Source organism: Lathamus discolor, chromosome 3 (assembly GCF_037157495.1).
Source record: "Lathamus discolor isolate bLatDis1 chromosome 3, bLatDis1.hap1, whole genome shotgun sequence".
Classification (NCBI taxonomy): Eukaryota; Metazoa; Chordata; class Aves; order Psittaciformes; family Psittacidae; genus Lathamus; species Lathamus discolor.
The window spans coordinates 62,477,273-62,487,527 of record NC_088886.1 but is presented as its reverse complement, the minus strand read 5'-3'; the positions used below and the strand labels follow the sequence as shown (position 1 = coordinate 62,487,527).

General features: G+C 42.0%; 1 protein-coding gene across 7 annotated transcripts in view; it reads right to left on the bottom strand.

Moving 5' to 3' along the window:
• Window positions 1-912: 912 nt before the first annotated feature.
• The window catches only part of SLC44A3 (solute carrier family 44 member 3), an 81,868-nt gene continuing 72,525 nt past the window's right edge, over window positions 913-10,255 (bottom strand). For 4 of the 7 annotated variants that reach the window (XM_065675600.1, XM_065675602.1, XM_065675598.1 and 1 more), the window contains 4 exons: window positions 5,017-5,154; window positions 4,302-4,538; window positions 2,439-2,531; window positions 1,177-1,364 (listed from right to left, as the gene is read on the bottom strand). In XM_065675600.1, coding sequence (XP_065531672.1) covers window positions 1,359-1,364; window positions 2,439-2,531; window positions 4,302-4,538; window positions 5,017-5,154 — 474 coding nt within the window. In that variant the 3' untranslated portion in view covers window positions 1,177-1,358. Of the gene's footprint in view, window positions 1,006-1,176; window positions 1,365-2,438; window positions 2,532-4,301; window positions 4,539-5,016; window positions 5,155-10,255 lie in introns of those variants that run through there. The other 3 variants (XR_010611693.1, XM_065675601.1, XM_065675603.1) reach the window with 3 other exon arrangements.

Below are 10,255 nucleotides of genomic sequence, written 5' to 3'. Positions count from 1 at the left end.
AAATAATGAGTTAGTGAGTCACAGCCAGTAGATGATCAGCTTTACCTGCCAGACAGAAAGTAATTAACCTATTTCCTTCCCTTTTCATCATCTATCCCATATTCTTCATCTTTAAGTAAGTGGCTCATTAAAGTAGACCAAAGTAAAGTGAAGAATAAAAAGTAAGTATTTGTTAGCATTCCCTAGTGCATAACTAATCTTTCAGCAGCAGGAGATAAGATACCGTATTTGGCTGAAACAGGTTTGCCATTCAGGCCATCAGTGAGCTCTTCCATTTATCACCTCCAAGCTGTGACTAATCAAGAGTTTATCAATCTGATCACCTTGGCAGCTTGAGTCATCTACCTGTAGTGATGTCTCACTGCCTGTATTGATGTGTACTTGCCTGAACTCCCTGCCTGGAGTCATCTTCCCACCTCAAACCTCTGCTCAAAAAGTCAAAGGAGCTTTTGAATGAAGAGTGAAATCAGGTGCCACTGGATAAAACCTAAAACTACCCCACACTCAGCATGATGTGGAGCCCACAGAAGTATATTAGAACCACGGTCCAGGTACAAAGTTTAGACAAAGCTCAAAGTTGTAAGACTTTCCACATCCCACTTCTGACTAGAACCCTGACAGTTTCTTCACTACATGCCTCCATGCTGTACTTCACATCCAGGTTGTAGCTATCAGTTCTATAAATGATTATTCGTTACAGCTTCTCCTCTCTCTCCAGCCACTGCTCATCTGCTACTTTGTCAAGCTTTAAATCCACACACAAATGTTTTTGGCTTCGTCGTTTCAGTTGCAAAGGGAAGAGTTGTTAATGTACAAAAAAATAAGGACTATTCCTCACCTGCTTTTCGGAGAGGAGCCAGTGGGTAGTAAAAAACACTGCCAAAAGAGTATATTTCAAAGAAAGACACCTACCTCACAGCCATTAATTATCTTGTCTACAGAGGACTCCTATCAGGGATCATTTCATCGATGAGCTCAGCACTGTTCCTTACTTAGTTGCACCGGCTGTTCAAACATACAGAATAAATCAGGATGCAGACAGCTCAGAGTGCCTCCTCTACAAGCTTACTGATCCAGGAACTGGCCCAGTGTGCCCAGAGGAGCATGAAAAAGCTCCATGTGAGCTGGCACACCACAACTTTCAGACCATCAGAAAAGTATACTGATAAAAATCAGTTGTGCTGACACACAAAATGCTTTATTCATACAGATCGTGTGTCACTTACTTTACCAATGAAGAAGGTACAACAGAGATTTAGAGAACTAATATGGAGTCCTGGGGTACTGGGAATCTTTTTTGCTCTGATTTGTCTTTGCTGTTGCTGCTCTGCCGTTGTACTTCCTGGTGCACTTCACATTCAAGTCTACAAAGAGAGAACAAGGAGACAAATCATGCCTAGCACTAGTCCTGTTACTGCATTTAAATGTCATAAGAGTAGACTGGGAAAGCAATTAAGGTTCTTTTGTGTCTCAAATCGACAATCATCTCCTGGGGAATGGCTCCCCACCCCCCTTGTTTCTTTGCTTGGCAAAAACTTACTGAAGAATGCAATAGCAGACCCAAACAATGAAAAAATAAAGCACAACTATATCTCACTGCAGGAATAAACCATCTGCCTATAGCAAAATGCCCGCAAGATTGTGTGAGAGCTTGCTAGAGCCTGGTACTTGTAGGCAGGTCAAGAAACATCACCAGCATGTGTGACACTCGTGTAAGAAGCAGCGAGGGGGGCAGAAGACACCGGTGGCAGTGTCCAGCAAGTGCAGGTGCCAGAGAAGCTGTTGCTGCAGAGCCTTTCTCCAACAGCCCTGGCTTGGCCCCCCTCATGCTGAGGGAGTACCAGCCCAGATTGTGAACCTGCTGGGGCGGCTTCTCAGGTTGGGCAATTTGCAATAGTTTTTCAGATGTCAGTTAGCGAGCCTTTATTCTCAGGACTTTCCCAAGCCTGGGTGTGGGGGAACACTCCCTTCTGGCACGTCAGGAAATGAAAGGAGAAAGAAAGGAAAGAAAGAAAAGGGGTAGGGGTGGAGAGGAAAGGCCTCTAAGCTCTAATCTTACATCTCTGGAACTTGAGCAGTTCAAGCCTGAAATCAAGCAGCCTACTGCTCTTCTGACTTTGCTACAGTAGACATGTGGAGGACTGTCAGTCCAGCACTTATCTCCCACCCCTTTGCCATTGTCAGATCTTACTCTTCCTCTGCTGAGCACACTGGGGAATGGGCAGAAGGATGAGAACAAATACTTGACCCATCCATTTTGCACCAGCAGAAGGTTTCCTGAGGAAGGAAAGCAACAGGAGGAAAAACAGGATACTGGGTACAACATGTTGGTATGGTAAGACACTGGGAGATACATGGCAGCCTACATCCATTCCTATTGGGACATAAAGGCAAACACATTAGCTGGCAGGTAAATACATATCCCACACCTCTCTCACCATAGGTTGGAGCTCTGTCCCATCTTCATTATCCTGGAAAGGTCTTCTGCGGTTTTGCCCGTCTGTTAACTTGTTACTCTGACTCACAAAGGTCTAGGAGCAAAAAAACGGGTGAGATCATTTGGGAATGCAAACCATTATGTAAATAAAAATACCTGATTGAGGGAGATAATTAGCCCCAGGCTAAGAAACTATAGCTGGTTCCTAGCTGGTTGACTCTGAGTGATACCAGGAGGGACTCTGCAGGGGCAGCAGGGGTGATGAATGCAGCTGAGAAGGATTAAGCAAGAGAATCTCTTCACATCTATTACAGGAACAAGGACTCTGGCTGTCTGAAATCCCTCACCTGGCTCTCTGCCACTGCCACATATTGTCCTGAGGGCCACAGAGCCTCCCACCCCCAGATGTTTGTAACCCAACTGTAACATGGATGACCCAAGTCAAATGCCTTCATGCATTGGGAAACTCACAAGTTCTTGGCTATATGAGCAAACTTACTCTTTATCATGCAATGAGAAGGAGTCTGGATGTGCTGCCCCCAGTTTTTCCATACAAGGTTACACAGCCTATCCTGCCTGGAAGAATCCTTACCCCTGTGGGAAATCCCCTCTTCACCAGAGGCCCTAGGGCATGCCTAATTATAACGAATTAAGACCAGAGTTAAAGAGAAACTGCCACAAAGTTTGGAAGTGGAGAGAGGGAAGCCTCTGTTTGCTTCATGAAGGAGAATTGGCTTAAGAAGTATTTTAGCATTTGGCAAAAGAGAGGGAGAATAGAGGTCAAGGCTTCAGAGTTTTCCATTCAGTAACATATTCCTATTCGGGATATGTGCTTAAGTACTGTTCTGAATCAAAGCCAAAGCACATCTATCTGCTTGCTTCTGTATAAAGGGTTAAAGCCTATCTTTAGGCTGCCTTCTTGTTGGTTTGTTTTGTTTCCAACAAAATTCTATGAACATTACAGGGAGTCAAACAGCAGCATCCAAAAAACCACAAAACACTTCTTCCAACACTGTCCTGAAGAAATCCCTCCAGAACATTCGTATCGTATAAGCTATTTTGGCTGCTGAGTTTGTTTGTCATGAATCACCAACATCTTCATGCAGGAAAAGACAGAACTGGCAAACACAGCATGAAAGGAAAAAACATCTGCATCTTCAGATATGCTCTTAATATGAAAGGGATGGCACATACACATTCAAATGTTTCAAATACTAGCTAAAGCTCTCCATCAGTTTTAGCTATGTAATGATTACCCATGAAAATGCTTGCAATACAATACAGTAATTATGAGGGTAAAGTCACAGAACAATCAAATCCAGAGGCAGAAGAATTTAATCAAGAGACAGAAGGCTGTTTTGGCAAAGGAATCTGTATAGCTATGAAGCAGAGCAACTCAAGTTTGCATGAAGTTGGCTCAGAACTACAGCATTCATAGGATGTGGATGGATCCCTGACCTGCTGCTGGCAACAAGCAGCTACAGTAAGTCACAACAAACATAAACATCTAATCTTAAAGCACCCCACGGACTGATCTCTGCCGCCAGCTCATCTAGTTATGTATGGTTTTTAATGACCAATTATATATTGAACATGTATCTACTAAGGCCTGAAAACTCAGCCATTACTTACAGGGTATGATCTGAGAAAAGGCAGCAGATCAGAGCTAGCACACAGGAGTCAGAGGGAGCCATTTACTTCACTTTATAAATTCACTTGTGATTTGTATCCCTGTGCCCATCCTGTTCTAAGGTGTTGGAAAGGAAATAGCATGTGGGTTCAAACTACTAGGTCCTGGGGAAAGAAAAAGTCCCCAAAAGCTTAGAATGGCTCAAATGTCTTTCCTGTTATCACTGGGGTTTACCAGCAGTTCCTGATCCACAAAGTAAGGCCTCTCCGCAGATCCATCATTTGTTTCTATATCAATAGCAAAGCAAAGGAAGATGGCATCTGCTGTCACTTCAAACACAGACAGAAAGCTGTGGGAGATCAGGCAGGCAAAAAATCCAACCAGCAACAGAGGAACTACCCATGCTTGCAATTCCCGATGGTAGTTAAATGCCATCAATCCTCCAAAACCAGTAAAACATACAACAAACACCTGTAAAGGGCAGTGAGAGAGAAATGCAGCCTCATTAATCATGGAGAAATGCTTCTTAATAAAAACCCCAATCCCCCAAACTCCCCCAAGCACCCCAATCCAGTATTTTGACAGCACATCTCATCTGGGAAATAGCTCTGCAGTTTCTGGCATCCTGCACTTGTCACACTTTGTGTTCAATTCGTCATGTCAATTCCACAGGGCAGAGGCAATCTTTTACTATGGAATTACCAAAGACGCATTTTAATGAGAACTGTAGGAGTGGCACCAAGGATACTGATACAACTAAATCACTCTGTAAAAACTATGAAAAGGATAAATTCCTTAAACATTATCTTCTCTCCTGAACTCATTTTACAGCATGAACAACACTGAGTTTAACAAAGATAAGCCTTATTTACTTTAGGTATAAGAAAAGAGAATCAAACCCCTGATTTTTCACTTCATTCTTACAGAACAGTACTTTTGTTACTCTTACCTTTCCTAGAAATAGGATAAAATTTCCAAAACAGCTAATGGATGCAAGCTTAGCAGAATTCTTTGCCAAAACAAAGACAGCATCCTTTGCTGATGTACAAAAATTGGTCCCATTTATAGCTGTAGTTGTATATGCATGCTGAAATGAGAGAAGAGGCAGCAAGAGAGGAAAGACTCTTAGAAACTAGATTTTACTTAAGCAAAATGCAAAGCCTTAAACTCTATTTGGAAATACAGACTTTATGAATGTAAAAGTATTTTGCATAATACAAAGTTCTCTACCCTAATTTTTGTTAATGAACCCAAGTACCACAAAACACTTACTTACCTGGAGTCGCACTACCCAAACTTACTTGTTTGTTTTCTACGAATCTATCACCAAGACTGCTGCCAAACTACGGAGGTGGAACAATCAAGTTATGTAGTTGTAAAGTCACTGAAAAATTGATGATTTGAAAGCTTTTCTATGTGCTCCTTTCAAACTATTCATATGCTACTAAAATTCAAGCTTATGCCAATAGCCATAAAATAAACTCATTGGAAAAATGACTGGAAAAGAACAGCTAAAGGAGCCTGGACCAGACCAGGCAGCGCTATGTCCCACACACAGATTTCAACAGACATCCGTTTATTGATGTACTAGAGAATTTTATGCGATTTCTCTTTGTGGAAACTTGCCAAGACAGGTGGGGAGAGCAGAATATTTACCTCAATGGACTGGATTATTTTAGCAGTTGTTGTGCATAACCTGACATATATGTCCCATTTACGGAACTCGTCAACAAGACTGAAACTGTGTCCAAAACATCAGCTGAGTAAAACAGCATTCAAGACACCTGAAATGTGTGCTGATCTTTACCAGCAAGTCTCATGAGCAGGTTCTCTTTACTCAAAATACAAGAAAGTGCATTATGCCTCAAAACCAGATTAGTACAGTCGGTAAGAACCATGGTGTGCAAGGGATTACTGTTCAGAAGGAATTCATATATCCAAATGTGTATTTGGTCCTTAGATTACTTCTGCTTCACCTGAAAGTGAAAAAATACCTATAACTGGTTTGCTGAAAGTCAATTATATGGCCCACTGCAAAACACTTCTTGGTTTTCTTACTTATAAGTTAAAATAAGCTATCTGAAAGCAGAGAAAATCTATTTCTGCAGAGGTCAGTTTTACCCCACAGCAATTTCTGGAACATACTGTAGTGTAGCAAAGCTGTATTAACACAGAGAAAGAAAGACATTAAATGTGGTCTAAGATCCTTTGTCTCTTTATTGTGGATATTATTTTATGTATGACAAAGGGTTTTTTTCTTTCTCTCATAGTAAGCAAAAAAAGAGCAGAAGTAAAGAGCGATATCCTGTATATATTGTACTTACAAAGTAGTAGCTACATCCATAGACGGAAGAAGTGTCAGTAAAAACCATGGATTTATTGCCTACTCTAAGAAAAATCGAAGACTCTGCTGAACTCTACAGAAACACAGAGTATCTGCATAAAACTCTGTTTAAACAAGCAAGCTCAGTTCATTCCTAAATAGGAAAAAATCCTTTCTGTGCTAACTCCCATTTATCCTGACACTGCTCCTTTTCCCGGGGAAACATGAATAGACCCACCTTTATAACATGCTGGGAGTTAAGTCTGTGTCATCATTCCATTAACAGACCCAGAGCTGAGATACAAGGTGCAAAAGGGTTATCTAACTTTGTTTCTGTCCCTTAAGAATTCAATTCACAGAGCAGATCCTGATCTGGTGCTGTCACTATAAGTCTGGCCAATAAATGAAACAGAGATTCTATACTCACTATAAATAGTCCTGTTTTTAAAATGAAAAAGAATGCTGAAAATGCACGTGCACTTGTTTAAACAGTTTCCAAACTTAAAATAAATACCCATTTGTTTGCACTCTTGAATTAGTCATTTTGGTATCTGAAGAATGTGCAATGAAAAGAATTGTTGATATTTATTAACTAGAATAGTTATCTTGGGAAGACTGAAAATAATACCGGAGACTGAGTAATACCTGCACAGTGGTTTGGTGTATTACAAACCAGTTGGTAAAAAAAATGGCATCTATAACAAATACAACTTCAACAAATCATGGAAGTAACAGCTAGTCGTAACATCTACACAAGAAATCAGCCAGGTAATAATCCAATGTTATAGAAGGAATAACAGACAGAAAGGAATGAACTGCTGAACACTACAAAACAAGTCACTGACCTAGGTGAAGCAAGAATGTTACTAGTACAAGGTGAAGACCTAACCGAGTGATCTCTGTCTCTGACCAAAAGATACCTTCCTGAGGTTGGAGGGTTTCTTGTTTGGCCTAGACTGCCTCTCCATCTACTTTTCTCCCAGTTCCCATGCAGACCCCATACCCTGGTCCCATCCTGCCACACTGAAATCTACACATTCTCGCTAATAAAATACATCTCTGACATTGAAGCAAATGAAACTTGCGCAGAAATGAGCTCAAATGATTTCTTACCCTTACCCACCAAAGCACACCTAACATACACACCTATTACTGGTATTTGCAAATCATTCTGTGTTTTGGACTAAGAAGCTTAGATATCCCACTAGTTTTGCAGTGGCAGGGTATGTGCAACAACCTAATCTCTTTCAAAATAAAGACAGTTGCAAAGGCTAAGATAGTGGTCAGTTAAGAACCTGCTATTATTTAGAAACAGGTTATTTAGATGTGGTTTTCTACAGAACATCTTCCCTTGTCCTATAAGCATAAGATTCAGTGAACTTGAAAATGTTTGAGAGAAAAGCAGCAGGAATGATCCAACAGGTATGGAATGTCTTCTGTCTGGGGAACAACTGAGTACACCAGGCTCTTCTGTCTGGAAAAGAGATGACTGAAGGAGCATGCAGGAAGAAGGCTACAAAATCATGAGAAATGCAGAGAGGGTAGGGAGGGTTAGATGGCTCACTGCTTCTTCGAGCACAAAGACTAGGCAGCAGCAGGAAGTAGTAAGAGCCAAATTTGAAAACAGATGGTATTTCTCCTCACTGTAAGTCTGTAAGCTGTGAACTGCTGGACAAAAGATGCTTTAGTTGCTAAAAGTACACATGAGCTCAAGTGGGACTGGGAAAAGAATCCACCGAGTTAGTAAACACACAGAAAACATACTCAGAACAAGTGGTCCCTGGGCTGGAAACAGATATATAGGGAAATAGACTCTCGCTCTACCTGAGCGTTCACTCACAGCCATTGTGGGAGATGGGATACTGAGCTGGATGGAGATTCAGCCTGGCTGTTATGCTTAATGAATTGATGTTTTACAATGGTAGTCTCTGCTGCAGTGACAAGCAAGTAATAACGGCACTGGCAGCACACCACTGATCAGAAAGCATGGGAGACAGTGGGCCCAGATCAGTTTTAACCCTTGCACCAGCAGGCTGGTATTGTATCACCACCTTTGTGAAGAACACAAGCCTCCTCTGGCTGGGAGCCTGGGAACTAGACACAAGTTTCTCAGTGTCAGGATGAATAAATAAGGAATGTGAATGTTTACATATTTCCAAATACCACACTATGCAAAAAAACTCTATTTAAAGAATACATCTTTCTGTGCCTCACAACACAGAATGTCAAGGGTCCTGGAAAAACTGACCTGCTGGTTTCATGAGAAAGTCACTGTGGCTTAGATACAGGCCATGAGTTCCCCAATCGTTGAGAATAATTGCTACTTTGTGTAATGACTGAATTCAGCCCTCCACTCTAGGACTTGCTTTAACAAAATGGGTTTGGGGAAGAAAGGTCTCACACCCCACTTCAGCTTTTATGACTCTGTTGGTATTTTCAGACTGACCTGATCTTGTTGCTACCCACTCTCTTGGGGGCTGCCCTGGTCAGCTACAGCCAGTAGTGTCTTGGCTTGCAAGTGTCCCAGCTGCCAGTGGAATCCCCTCAGGAAACAAAATCCAGTGGCAGCAAAAGGCAGTGATGTTTCTGTGGCTGCTGTACAGCAGTTAGCGACCCGGTGAGAAAGCTGCAGCTTGTTCCTCAGACAGTGGTGGGAAATCAGAGCAACATGGGCCTCACTGAAGAGATCAGGATATGCAAGACTGGAACGGACTCTCAGCTATTCCAGCCCCTGGCTATTTCAGGTTAGCACATTATAAGTGCAAAGTCTTAAGTGCAAAGCTCCCTCTTTAAACTGCTTACGGGTTTTCCCTCTCCCAACCCTTATGTTTGGAGTTATTCCAGACAGTTGTCCCTCTGATCCCCTGACCTCCTTCCAGCTTCCAGACAACATTTACTCATTAATAGTTTGCTCCTGCTAACATTGACCTTGTCTTGGCTCTTCCCCCTCTCTTCCGTTTCTCTTCTTGATATAGATGGTAACTTGCTCTTACCATTCATCTGTTAAAGTAGACACATCAGGATATTCCAGTTGCCCCCTGTGACATGAGCCTGATCACCTAACCAGCAACTTCTACAAGGGCATATATCCCCCTCTTTCTGGTGCAAGTATTTCATCTCATACCTTCCAAGACTGAACCTGCCCTTTCTGCAGCCTTGTTAACTAATGGCTATTGGCCTGTGGTTGACATACACATGGAGAATACTCTCCTCCCCCACTTCAACCAACAAGCACACAGCTAATACAGAAACAGTTATTTTCTATTCTTAGGTTAATTACAATCTGTAAGAAACCCTTCAACAGCCTTCCCAAATTTTCGCAAGCAACCAAAGAAGCACAAATTTCCTTTATTTCCATTCCAGCTTATATTTTCACCGTGGTCCTTTAACTTTCTTTGTTTCCTAATCTGTGTGTCAGCTGCTCCCTCCATGGCTATTATCCAGTGGGCAGGACCAACACAACTTTCTCCTCAGAGGGCACTTGGGTGTTCCTTTCCTGCATTGCTACACCTGGGCTCCATTTCAACCACAGGGCTTGGACCATAAGGATACTACTTGAAGCGCCCATTGCATCATGATTACATCACTACTGGCGCTGCTTACATTGGCTTCTGCAGTTAGTGTGATAGGGTTCTCATCTGAGATCTCTGAAATAAAATCGAACGGAAAATTTCCAGGGAGTTGTTCACAAATTGCTCTGCTCGAATGCACTGAATTGTTGGTCATCTGCTCCACTGCATGTTATTTTCTTTCTCTCTCTCTTTTAAAATGGGATAGGGGAGAAGAGAAAAGTACCAAAGCAAGAATTAGTCAGCCGTGTTCATCTCTATCCGCTACAGGGTTCACCCCACAGAGCAAGTAAAGA